At 43.8% G+C, this 14,019-nt stretch overlaps 1 protein-coding gene across 1 annotated transcript in view; it reads left to right on the top strand.

Moving 5' to 3' along the window:
* The window catches only part of SOBP (sine oculis binding protein homolog), a 166,892-nt gene extending 158,816 nt beyond the window's left edge, over window positions 1–8,076 (top strand). The window contains exon 6 of the mRNA XM_064289451.1: window positions 5,604–8,076. Coding sequence (XP_064145521.1) covers window positions 5,604–7,547 — 1,944 coding nt within the window. The 3' untranslated portion in view covers window positions 7,548–8,076. The remainder of the gene's footprint in view (window positions 1–5,603) is intronic.
* The last annotated feature ends 5,943 nt before the right edge of the window (window positions 8,077–14,019 follow it).

A 14,019-nucleotide genomic window follows, 5' to 3' on the forward strand; every position in this document is an offset into this window, starting at 1 on the left:
AGCAGTTGAGCTTAAAAGGAATTATTCATTTAAATGGTCCTAACACTCATTTCCAAGCAGCCATGCTGCTTTGTCAAGCTTTTGCCTGAATTAGATAACCGTGGGTCTTGGAAAAGGAAGAGGGCTCAGCAGGAGTTGAACAGAGGCTTGTCAGGATGGTGGGCAGCTGGAGTGCGCAGAGAATGTGGCTTGGTTCCTTGTCTCTGCAGACGGCCCATCTCCTACCCCTGGGGACAGAGCCTGCTAGGAAGCCGGATGGGGACTGGTGTCTGTGAGGAACAGCATGCATTTGCCCAGGGTAAAACATGTCCCATTCTCTCTCAATGATGCATAGGAGAGCTATTGATGAAAATCTCTCTTTCCTTCCTCACTCTGCCATAGGAGTATCCTCCCCAATAAATGAATAAACATATGGTATGTTCCTGGAACATCAGTGACTATGAGGACGTACTGGGGTTTGAAAAGATACATTATATGTAACAAGCTTAATGATCTCCCTGGCACACATTACTTGTTATTACTATTAGCTTGTTATCACTATTTTACAGGTGAAGAAACTGAAGCTGAGATTTTCATAAGATTGCACTTTTAGTTTAAGTAATGGAGTCCAGAGTCAAACCTACATCTTTAGATTCCAAATCCCACATGATTTCCAGAGCATCCTACAGATATAGGGCAGACCCTGGACCCTTCAAAACACTGAGTAACCCTGCCCGTGCCTCTCCATCCTCCTTTGCCTCACTCTTGGGTAAGGTCATGATTTCCTTGAGCTGGCCTGGACTAGAAGTTCAATGCGCACGGAACATCCCAAAGCCTAGAGAATCCATCTCTATGGCAAGCTACAATTTTGCATAAGGAGTTACAGCTTCTGAGCTGTTATCTAAGTGCTGTGTTCATGGAGGAGCCCCTGGGTGGTAGGTGCAAACTGCTAATGCACTCAACCAATCACCAAAAAGTTAAGATGTTTGAGCCCACTCAGAGGCACTCTGGAAGAAAGGCCTGGTGATCTATTTCTAAAAAATCAGCCATTGAAAACCTTACGGAGCACAGTTCTACTCTGACACATGTGGGGTCACCATGAGTAGGAATCAACTCAGTGCAACTGGTCTGGCATATTCATGGAAAATCAGGAGCATGCGAATTTTGTTTTGCTTTTCAAATTGTTAATGGCATTCAAGGGGTTGCTAATATCTTATTGTTGCATTGCTGCAAATGTCTTTGTCCAGATAAGAAAGATTTCAGCACAAGGGTTTCTTAATTAAATATTGCCTGATGCCAGATTACCACTCTGAAGGCAGTGGTGAGTTCCATTAAAGGATGAACTGCACTCCTGCAGTTGACAGCTGATTAATGTGTCAATTAGGAGCCCTGTCCCCCTCCCTCAGTTACCCAAATCTTCTTTTAAGCCCAGCAGAATGTATATATTGTGCCCATGTGGGTAACCTCATGGCATACTTTGGCTTTGACTTTGGACGTTTATATAAAAATAAAGGCTCAGTTGCCAACATGAATAGCTTTCTTTCTTTCCAGGGGAAATACAAGATGGAAAGAGTTATAGGAACCAGAAGTCCTGCCTTTTGGTTTTCTTATATCAAGAGCAAGTGATATTTCTGCTGAGGCAGTGTCTTTTGAGCAGTTTAGCGGTGTAGATTGCCACACATTCATTTCACAGGAAAAGAGTGAATCCATCAGGCCACTGAGCTTCTAAGTACTACCCTGGCCGTCAGCCACCAAAATATAAATACTCTAAATGGACTAAAGGAAATGTTCATTTTGTTGTTTAGAATTGGACACATCCCAGGAAGGTAAATTTAATCTTTTTGAGGACTGCTGTTGTAGGGTTGAATGGAATACACATTTGTTTATCTCCTCTGTGATCTTTTTGTCTTTCTGGTGATACATTATGTATTTGTGATACAAAGCATTTCAGCTGTCTCTGTTCATTGGCATTGCATTAGCCGATTGTTCCGTCCCCTGATTGCCGTTGTTAAATAGCTTCAGCCTCAGCTCTGTCCAATCTGGGACCCGTTAGGGAGGGAAGTGGAACCAAAGAGGCTAGATTCCAACAGAAACAAAGCTGGGGTGGAATTAGGGGAAAATCATTCCAGAGCCCAGCGAGTTGGGCTCTGCACTTCTTAATCTTTATCTGTTAATATATCTGAAGGAATTTTGGTACTTCTTGGCATAATGGGGCCCTGGTGGCACAGTGGTTAAGAGCTCAGCTACTAACCAAAAGGTCGACAGTTTGAATCCACTAGCCCCTCCTTGGAAACCCTATGGGGCAGTTCTACTCTGTCCTATAGGGTTGCTGAGTTGGAATTGACTCGACAGCAACAGATTTTTTTTTTTTCCAGAAAATAACGCCTTAAAAACTAAAAAAAAAATTATATATATATGTATGTATGTACATTTAAAATGGTCTATGGAAAAAGAAGGGATGAATACCCCCACACAATTCAGAAAACCAGTTTGAGACATATGTATTCCATGGGTATGTAAATGTTATTTTATTAAAGTGAGAGATATACAGTATATATTTTCACCTAAGTACCACATCTTAAGTAATCAGCTCAGGCTCTTTAGATGAAATCTTTAATTACCACAAGTGTGTCGTTAGTTAGATGGAGAATGAATGATGGTACTAAGTTTTATTGCCTCACATGATATAGCCATTTGTGCCATAAATTCATTGACCTCATCTTAAATAATGTGTCCTGTAAGACAGACTTGATTCATTATTTCTTAAGTGACAGCTTTTTTCTCTAATAATTTTTTGCTTCATTGGAAAGATTGCTTTCCTGTATTTTTAGATTAGTGTTTCGAATTGAAATATAATAAGGCAAAGAGACACACACTCACACTCAAATCACCCAAAACAAAATTATCATAAACCATCACGTTACTACCTAAACACTTTGGAATCTTGCAGAAAATCAATTAGCTAACCATTAGGATTGGGCTCTAACTGGAAAGTTTGCTGAAATAGAATTTTGCTTCTAACTTTGATGTCTACAATTCTTTTCATATAGAAATAGATAAGAAATGCTGGAGAGTTTCATTTGATAATTGAGATAGATCTAGTAGCATTCCTTACTCATCAATGAATTATTGAAAGTGAAGGAAATGATGGCAGAACATTCAAGTTATATTTAGATTTGTTTTTTTACTCCACTTGAAAAATATTTATTTAGCTGAGGAGACAGAGGAATCCTCTGGAGGCAGATAATTCAATCTGGCAATTTAAAAACCAATTAAGGATTTCAGAAAACTCTTCCCCCTTATGGTTAAAAAAAAAATAAGATCCAAAAGAAAAAGTCTAAGAGTTGCTATATTCTTTTAATTAGTTTAATTCATTGGTAATGTTCTTTAGTTCATGATTAAAGAAACTACGTTTGATCTCTAACTTCAAGCTTATAAATTTACATTTTAGGGTTCCTGTAGATGCCTAATATTGAAACGGGAATGTGGTTTTATTTTCTAATGGAGTTTAAATGCCACATCATTACATACCAATTAACTTCACGCAAAAATGATCAGGTTTTTAAAATAACTTATGTGCATGATGTTTTCACTACTTGTTTATTTATCTAGATGAGAATGTTCAGGGTCTGATGGATTCTCTGTGTCTCTTCTCATCGGAGGTGATTCTGTATGTATTTGTAAACTAAGTATCTTAACTATGATAAAAACATATGATAATTCTGGTGGAACCTAGAACAATGTAGTGAAACATAGGTATATAGTAGCATTGAAATTATTTTTTATTATTTTAATGACTGCATCAGTTTTGATGACTAAATTGAGAAAATGCCTTTTTAATCATCAAAGGTCACTCCGCAGTTTTCTTGCTCTCCTCAAATTTTTGTAAGAAGTATTTTGAAGGGGAAATTTGGTATGAGACCAAACAAAAAAACTAGCGTGTGTGCCAATAAGTATTTGTTATTCAGTCTCACGCCATCAAGTTTATTACTGTATATATCAATGAAAAAAAACTGAGAAGGAAAAGAGTGGATTCATAGATCCCAGACCCACATCTGCCACGTGTGTGTGTACGCGCACAGTCACATACTAGCATGCCACCACTGTTTACAATCAAGAAAAGCTGAGAGTTAAATGAGATGAGTAATCAAATGCCCAGCATATGTTGTTTTTGCATTGTTTATGTGACCAATAATTATTAAAATTTATCATCTTTTAATCCTATCAGTTTACAATCATTTTTTAAAAAAACACATACTAACAGACACTCTTCGACAAAAACAGGATTTCATTTAGAACCATATTGGACTCAGTGTTTTATTGGGGAGGCACTCAAATTCAATAAGCTTACCATTGCACTGCATTTCAGAATTCTTCCTCTGCTCCTGCTATGGCTTGAGTGCTGAGGAAATGACAAATAAATAAATAAAGAAGAAGAAGAAAAAGAAAAAATGGATTGTGTGTGTAAAATTCTGTCAAAAAAGTAAGGCACTGAAAGAACTATTGAAAATTTTGACATCTGTTTATCTGTTTATAGCTATGGCAAGATTACTCATATTAATTCTTGTTTAAAATGCCATATGAAGGAAAGACATTTGTGCAAACAAGAGTCATATTTGAATTGTAGATCATGTCTTCACCATCTGTGAGAGCTGATGGTGTTGCAAAATTAATGTGTTAATGAAATCACAATAATTTCTCCCAAGTAATGGGTTCTGAAGCCTAGGATGACTATTTTTTGAACTTTGATGTCTAGTGATTTTCAATTGGGAAAAGCTCTCAGCCTTTAATTAGTTCTGCAGCCCAACTTTAACATAAATTTGGTGATGTCTTTCTTTTGCCAGGAGTAGATTGGAAGGGGGAGAAAACCCATAACAACTTTTGGAAAACGCTCTCTGGTGTTTGAAAAGTTGTTAAATAAGACTGCCTGCCAAGAAATGTCACCAAAAATTCTGACTACTGAAAGAGAGTGGGCAAACAGCTCAAAAAATAATTCTAGCTTGCTGCAACATCACAGGTTGGGAATAGCTAAACCTCACACAGACTTCACGACTAATTCCAAGTTTCTCCTTGGAAGCCAGAGATAATGATGTTCAGAGCTTTGTGTTATTGGTTAACACAGCACATCCTTTCCAACTGCATTATCGAACACAGTCAATAGTGTAAAGTGACTCAAATGAGGAGAATTTTAAGGGTCTATGGTTCAAGCCCATTGAACTTTCTGGAGAAACCTTCTCTCCAAAGCTATTTAGATTTGCATTTACAATTTGCCTATCTGACAAATGAAAACAAGTGGACAGGTATATGTATCCCCCCCCCCTTTTTTTTTTTCTGATCCAGCATTTATGTCACACTTAAAAGAAACAACACAATTGCTTTAAAAAAAAAAAAAAAGGAAGAATAGGAAATTGTGATAAGTCTTATTCTAAAGAGCCCATATTTATAAAGCAAACCATCATTTTATAAACATTTTGGAATATATACCTTTTAGAAGGAAACAGTTCAGTATGTTTGAAACATGGTGATGAAGTTTGAAAGAACCTTTATGTGAAACATGAAATGCCATTTACCCAAGGATATTGCTTATCTTACCTGTTGTGGTTTTTTTCATTACTGTGTTGTAGGTATGTGACTGGTGTAAGCACATAAGACACACAAAAGAATACCTGGATTTTGGGGACGGGGAAAGAAGGCTTCAGTTCTGCAGTGCAAAATGTCTCAATCAATACAAAATGGACATTTTCTACAAAGAGACCCAGGCCAATCTTCCAGCTGGGCTGTGCAGTACATTACACCCTCCCATGGAAAATAAAGCAGAAGGCACCGGAGTGCAGCTGCTCACTCCAGACTCTTGGAATATCCCGCTAACAGATGCTCGGAGGAAGGCTCCCTCCCCGGTGGCTGCAGCTGGCCAAAGCCAGGGCCCTGGCCCGACCGCGTCCACCACCGTCTCTCCATCTGACACTGCCAACTGCTCTGTCACTAAAATCCCCACGCCAGTGCCCAAGTCCATCCCCATCAGCGAGACTCCAAACATCCCTCCCGTCTCCGTGCAGCCACCTGCTAGCATCGGGCCTCCCCTCGGCGTCCCGCCTCGCAGCCCTCCCATGGTGATGACCAACCGAGGCCCGGTACCACTGCCCATCTTCATGGAGCAGCAGATCATGCAGCAGATCCGCCCGCCCTTCATCCGCGGACCCCCGCATCATGCCTCCAACCCCAATAGCCCCCTGTCCAACCCCATGCTCCCAGGCATTGGGCCCCCGCCCGGAGGTCCCAGGAACATGGGCCCCACTTCCAGCCCCATGCACAGGCCCATGCTGTCGCCTCACATCCACCCCCCGAGCACGCCCACCATGCCCGGGAACCCTCCAGGCCTGCTGCCGCCGCCGCCCCCGGGCGCCCCCTTGCCGAGTCTTCCTTTCCCGCCGGTGAGCATGATGCCAAATGGCCCGATGCCGGTGCCCCAGATGATGAATTTCGGGCTGCCGTCGCTCGCCCCGTTGGTGCCGCCTCCCACCCTGCTAGTGCCATATCCCGTAATTGTGCCCCTGCCCGTGCCCATCCCCATCCCGATTCCCATTCCCCACGTCAACGATTCCAAGCCCCCCAACGGATTCTCCAGCAATGGGGAGAACTTCATTCCCAGCGCCCCCGGCGACTCCTCGGCGGCGGGAGGGAAGCCGGGCGGGCACTCCCTGTCCCCCCGGGACTCCAAGCAGGGTTCATCCAAGTCCGCGGACTCGTCGCCCGGCTGCTCGGGCCAAACCCTGAGACTGGCGCCCGCGCCCGCGGAGCATGGCAGGAGCGAGGTGGTGGACCTGACGCGGCGCCCCGGCAGCCCCACGGGTGCGGGCGGCCCGCTCGGCTTTCCCGGAGTGCTGCAGGGCCCGCAGGACGGCGTCATCGACCTGACCGTGGGCCACCGGGCCCGGCTGCACAATGTGATCCACCGCGCGCTGCACGCGCACGTCAAGGCGGAGCGCGAGCCGGGCTCCACCGAGCGCAGGACCTGCGGCGGCTGCCGGGACGGTCACTGCAGCCCGCCCGCCGCCGGCGACCCAGGCCCGGGCGCCCCCGCGGGCCCCGAGGCCGCCGCAGCCTGCAACGTCATCGTGAACGGCACGCGCGGCACCGCCGCCGAGGGCGCCAAGAGCTCGGAGCCGCCGCCGGAGCAGCCGCCGCCGCCGCCCCCGCCCGCGCCCCCCAAGAAGCTGCTGTCGCCGGAGGAGCCGGTGGTGAGCGAGCTGGAGTCGGTCAAGGAGAACAACTGTGCTTCCAACTGTCACCTGGACGGCGAGGCTGCCAAAAAGCTGATGGGGGAGGAGGCCCTGGCGGCGGGAGACAAGTCGGACCCGAACCTTAATAACCCCGCAGATGAGGACCACGCGTACGCTCTGCGGATGCTGCCCAAGACGGGCTGCGTGATCCAGCCTGTGCCAAAACCCGCGGAGAAGACTGCCATGGCTCCGTGCATCATCTCCTCGCCCATGCTCAGCGCCGGGCCCGAGGACCTGGAGCCGCCGCTCAAAAGGAGGTGCCTCCGAATTAGAAATCAGAATAAGTAAAAGGTTTGTATGTCCACTTGGACTCTCCTCGGCACGTCAGTGCACCTGTTCTTACCTCTTTCAAGGGAGAGGCGAGAGGGAATTGTATTAATAATCACGATTATACCCGCTGCGTTTTGCGGTACGTGTTGTGTGGTCACATACTATCATCTCTTGATCCAACATCTATGATACTGAACAATTGTTAAGTAGCATCATTCCCACTTTACAGTTGAGAAAACTGAGTCACAGCGTGTAAGTGCTTTGCTCAAGGTCACTTACTTCCAGGTGTAAGCCAGGCCTTAAACCTGACTTGAAACACCATCTCCTTAATTTAGCTTATTTTATTGCTATGCTCATCTCTTTAATTCGCCCTCTTGGGAAGAAGCAGGATGTGGGGAGCAAGGAGAGATTACTTGAGACACCTATATGTTCAGTCAGGAGGTTGCAGGGCTGTGTTGAAGGATCCAGTTAACCCATGAATTGGGCCACTTCCTGGAACCAGTAACCTCACTAGCAGAATGTCCCAACCCACCAAATTTTCTCGATGACCATGGGATTCTATCTGCAAGATGAGCAGAAAAACTACCCTTATATGCTTAGGCCAACAGAACCCAGATGGCTAAGCCCCATTTGCTTAGCCAGGGTGTTGGAGCAGTGGCTCTGTAGCTCCTGTTCATGGGGTCTCTTCCCTCAGGCACCAACTCCTAGTCCCCAGGGCAGACCCAAGTGTCACTGACCAGCTTTGCTTTCTCTCCCTTCTTGGACTCAGTGGCTCAGCTGATTGCTGCTTACCTCTGCAGACAGTGTGAGGCTTTGACAGGTAAAAGAGCCACATTGCTGAACTGGGTGAGAATGTGTATCTCTGACCTAATGGCGGGAATCCTGCTGGACACCAAGTGAGCCACTGATATGATACCAGAATTTCAGTGAAGGGAAAGGGAACTAGCATGTACAGCATGCCAGCTATAGTAAGATGTGGCTTCATTTGCTCCTCCTGCGATTCTTGATGGACTAGGCATAGTCTGCATCTAACAAATGAGAAAGATAAGGCTTAGAAATGTCCAAATCAGAGCTAGGGAAGCCAGTATTCAACTCAGTCCTGTCAGACACAGAGCCCAAGCTTTCTCCTTTGTCCAAGTGGGCAGCAAACTGCCCAAAATGCAGTTTATCTACATTTTGAGAGAGAGGAAGAAAAGAGAAACAAACACGTGACTTGCGCATCAGCTCCTTCCAGGGGCTGGAGGGGATACAAAGGGGAATATGCTGCAGTGCCTATCCCTAAGGCGTTTACAGTCTGGGGGAATACAAACCCAGGGAGGAAGGAGGCCTGGAATAGGAGAAGTGACCTTGTAGGAATAATAATTGCTGGCCTTTGTATGTGCAGGCCCTCTTCTAAGTGGGTTTTTTTTTTTTTTTTAGTAGCATCTATTTTGATCGAGGAAACCCTGGTGGCGTAGTGGTTAAGAGCTACAGCTGCTAACCAAAAGGTCAGCAGTTTGAATCTACCAGGCGCTCCTTGGGAACTCTGTGAGGCAGTTCTACTCTGTCCTATAGGGTCGCTATGAGTCAGAATCGACGGCAACAGATTTGGTTTAGGTTTATTTTGATAGATAGATGAAAGTATTGTCTTCATTTTACAGATGAGGAAACTGAGACACAGAGATATTAAGTAACTTGCCCAAGATTACCAAATTAGTAAGTAGCAAGGTCTGGATTCAAATTCAGGCTGTCTGACTCCAGAGAATAGGCTAGCTGGTTCCTTTATTACCCTGTATGATGGAATTCTTTTATCCACCTCACTTGTCTTAGTGGAAAGTTCCTAGGGACAATTGAGCCTGACTACCAACTTTCCTAAGTGTTTGGACAATATTCAATTCTTGATTTTCCAGCAGCAACAACAAATCTAGAATACCAATCCATTACTCCACAGTGGGATATGTAATTGTGGACCAGAACACTTGATTTGATGTGCCCAGCCCATTGACTCATAAGTTGGCATCTTTGCATGGGCAGCTAACTTTTAGGCGGAAGTTTTTTTGAGGAAGCACAGAGCCGGAGCAAGGGAAATTGTTGAGTGGTGTAAGAGGGTTTCTTAGCCACCGTAGTTTGAGATTCCCTTTTCTACTGATGGTTTTCCCAGTAGGAACAAACACTAAAAATCGGTTCATCATTCCTTCTTGATTTTATATCTACGAGTTCCACTATTTGAAGACAGATGGCCTCAACCTTCTTGCAGACACCTCGATTGAAAATTCTCCTGATTTCTCCATGAAAGTAATTTAATCTGGTTGACAAAGCAGTGAGTAATGGGAAGGTGTGCGACAAAAAGGGTAACAGCCATTAGCAAGTCAGAAAGCACTGGGAATTGTAATTTTAAACACATCCTAATAGCACTCATTCAAAATAGATTGAAGGATGAAAAGGAGGTGAAAGATTTTACTTCCATTACTGAGGTGAGAAATAACCAGGTAAAGAATACTACCACTAGCTCATCATATAGCATGGGACCAAAACATAAAAATATAAAGCATATAATGGCTATTTGGGTGATATATGTTTCTGAATAAAGAATCAGGCTAGGGTCTTGTGTGTAGACCAGAGACATTACTAAAAATATTAACCTGGCTTCAGTCAATTTCAGAAGGTGCAGTGATGAAATTGTCCGTAGCCCTTTGAGCTTGGAGAGTTCTTTTTATGATGGGTCCCCCAAGAAATTACAGCTTTTCTCTAAAGTCAGAAACACACAGGCTTTGCCAGCTACAGCGAGGTGACAAGGCGAGTGATTTAAGATGGGGGAAGAACCACCTTTCCTCCACTAAATCACATTTCCTCTTGCCTTCTGTCACCCGTGTCACCTCACAGCACAGCCTCACCTGCCATAATTCACTTTCATTCTCTGACCCTTCTGATTTCCTGGGCACACGTGGTGCTGTTTTTCTTCTATGCCTTCAGAAAGCCAGCCCATTCAAACAGTTGGGGAAATTGAAAAAGGATCTGTTAAATAAAGGACGTCATGGCTTTTGTGTCCAGGCTGTGAACACTGTTTGGTGATGAGTTAAAGCCAAAGTGGAAATTATTAAAGGCCAAAAACAAAGCCCAGACTGAGAGGGTGGGTGAGGTGCAGGTAAGGGGCTTCTCCATGTGCTCGTTGGTGGTTCATTGTATTATTTCTCAGTCACTTCAAGTCAGGGCTCTTCGTTCTTCTATGTCCGCCATTCTCTTACTGTATTATTATTACTTTTTATCATTTTAAATGGATTCAAAGCAGACTGTGCTTTGAAATTAATAACCTAGGCAGCTACAAATGTCATCAAAGAAATATCACATATTTGCTAGTTCTTTGAAAATTATGATTTTTTATTTTTTTCCTCCCAGTTTGAAGTTATTCTGTTCCTGGTTACCTGACTTTATGCATTCTTGTTTGTTGATACGATTACAAATGACCTGAATGGGTAGATATTTTTCCTAGGTACAGAACTAATTAAGTTTAGTTGAAGATTTTAAGAAGTTGGAAACTCCCTTTAATCTTAAACTTTTAAGACTCCGAACACCAGTTCTGCAGCTTCTGTAAGCTGGAAAAATATATCCCCCCAAATAATAAGGAAAACAACGTATGAACATTTTCCAAACAATTCTATCCACAAAGAATTCCATTTATAAATGGGATACTCCCGTCTTTGCCTTTGCCCGGGGGCTTTGGGGGGAGCTGTTTGTATTTGTACATTTTCTGAATTTCTACAGTTTACACTTGTTTATGGTACATTGGGGAGTTCAGAGTAACCATTTGCAAATGTTTAAAGATATTCAAAAGAAAATATCCCCACTCCTTAATTTTCCAGGGAAATGACATATTCTCTTTATAAAATAATCAATGGAAAAAATGTGTACCATGAGTAACCCTTTCACCCTCACTTTTTCCACTCCCGGCGAATGACCATGGGTTTAAGAACAGTTCAACAGAAACAGTCCAGACAACTTCCCACCTTTGTGGCACCCAGTTGCTTATGTGTTTCTAAAACCAGAGAGAAGACGTGAGACTCTTTTCTGTGGCCCCAATGCCATGATGCTCCTCCAGGCACAGCAGCAGAGATTCGACGTTTTGTTTTCTCTGGGAGACTTGGAGGAGATGCCTGTAGTTTTGCTTCTTGGAGTTTAATTATTATTTGGGTTATGGAGCCACAATCCCAGAAATGACTTCAAGGCAGGGGGTTTGCCTCATTACAGAAATGGATTACCCAGTATGCAAGGTAAGCCCTTGTTTCCCTGGCTTACTGAGTAACTCGTCCCTGTCAGGGATTGTAAATTTGAAAAGAGCTTTGATTCTGCAGGAAGGTGCTGTGGGGTTGGGAGAGAAACACATGACAGCCATACCTAGAAGCAGAATCTTAGATTTGCTGAAAAAATGTGTAATTGTTCACTACAGATGATCTGGTAAGCAAGGTAAGCACCATGCTTACCTTGCATGTTGGCTAATCCGCCTCTGCCTCATTAGGGAAGCCAAAAAGGTGGAGATGACAGGTGACTGTTTGCCAATTTAGTCTCTCCAACTGAGAAGTTTGAGAGAATAGGCAGCCAGAAGGGATTCTGAAATCAGCCCGTACATCCAAAATAATACCATGAGAGCTTGCTCTTAAAGCAGGAAAAAGAAGAAATACAGGCTTGAGAAGAGGAAAGAAATACAAATGGGATGTGCTCAGATCCCATGCCAGACTCGAAATATTCAGTGTCCAAGAATTGGTTATTGGAAATCTTAACTGGCAACATAACCCCTAATGTTAAAGTTTAGCGAGTCTATCAGTATGCTGGTGGCTGTAAAATTCTAACCAGTAACCAATTGTGGTCGAGTCAACTCCAACTCATGGCGACCCCATGTGTGTCACGGTAGAACTGTGCTCCATAGGGTTTTCAGTGACTGATTTTTCGAAAGTAGATTGCTAGCCCTTTCTTCTGAGGCATTCTTGGACTTGAACCTCCAACCTTTTGGTTAATAGCCAAGCACATTAGCCATTTGCAGCACCCAGGGACTCAAAAAGCCAAGAAGAAGACCTCCAGGTGTGGGTCATGCACATGTGAGCGGTGAGGAACTGAGAGAATGCTTGCCTTGATTGTTTCTTGTAGAGGAAGGTTTTCTGGAATGAGCAATGTCAGTTTGGGCCTTAGACACATTCCGTTCAATGATGCTGGGTCCATTTTAGCCCTTATGACAAGGGGCTTTAAGGTAGAGTTTTAATGTGCAAGCATCTACCTCTTAATTCTTTCAATTGGATTATGATAGCATAGGAAATGATGTATGTGACTAGGTGTTCATTTCTTTCAGCTGTGGCCACAACTCTCCATCTTTAGCAGGGCTGGGACTAGAGTGAGGCAAGAGACATGCCCAGTGGACATACTTTAAGGGTCCTTCAAGTGCAACACTGTCCTGGCCCTAATCTTCAGACCTTCTGGTCCACATGGCTGACTCCTGGTCCCCTGGGTGACCTTCAGCTACTCGCCAGAAATTTCATGTGGAAAATTTCATATGTCTGTGTAGAGAGACATTTTCTTGGGAGGAAAGGGCCAAAGATTTTGGTTTCAGAAAAAGCATACTTGATATCTCTGAAGGATTATTTTATGTTATTTCTGAGCAATATCTCAGTTTGAATTTTGCTCTCTACTCTGAGGAAGCTGAATTAATTATAAGCTTTCCTTAAAATTTAGGTTTTTTTTTTTTTTTGCAGTGAAAATAATATTGCAGAATCACTGTTGCTTGCAGCTACGTAATGTAGTGCTTCCCTCAGTAAAAATGCCTTAGTGACAAAATGCAAAAGGTTATAGACCTTTCAAGTTACCGTATCCTGCAAGTGTCTATAGTGAAAGAAGAAAGAAGAAGCAAGAAAAGAAATAAGCTTCCAATTTCCACTGCACTTGCACTTTCAAAGTTCATGCTGATTAGGGAGATGCTGTCCTCTGGAAATACCTTCTACCCTACCATTGAGGCCAAGGGAACAGAATGACTGGTGTCAGAGCAGTGGACAGGTCAGGAAACACCAGGGCATTGATTTTTGGTGGTATGTAAGTGGATGGGAGCACTTCCCTTTCTCTCTACCTCTCCAGCATGCTTCTTTACCTGGAGAGCATGTACTTGGAGGGGGAAGCATTTGATCAGCTATTAACAAGCCATAGCAAGAGCACTGGGGATAAGCTCCCTGACTGGTTGCCAGTGAATCGCCCCCTCACCGGCCTAAGTGGCTGTCTACGAATCACAGCTCAGTCATTTACACCTACTTTCGTGTGGACAAGCATTACAAAGGGGCAGGGGTGTCTGAGGACCAAAATACACTACAGCATGGAACACTTACCTCATGTGGTGGAACACTTACCTCCGCCCCCAAACACGGCCATTTCCAGACTCGCTTATGGAAGAGATGGTGCCAAAGGGATAGAAGGTGGTCATTCAGTTTCACCGGGTCCTACACAGAATTATTTTGTATTCTTCAGTTGTTTTAAATGC

This window comes from Loxodonta africana, chromosome 1 (assembly GCF_030014295.1).
Source record: "Loxodonta africana isolate mLoxAfr1 chromosome 1, mLoxAfr1.hap2, whole genome shotgun sequence".
Classification (NCBI taxonomy): domain Eukaryota; kingdom Metazoa; phylum Chordata; class Mammalia; order Proboscidea; family Elephantidae; genus Loxodonta; species Loxodonta africana.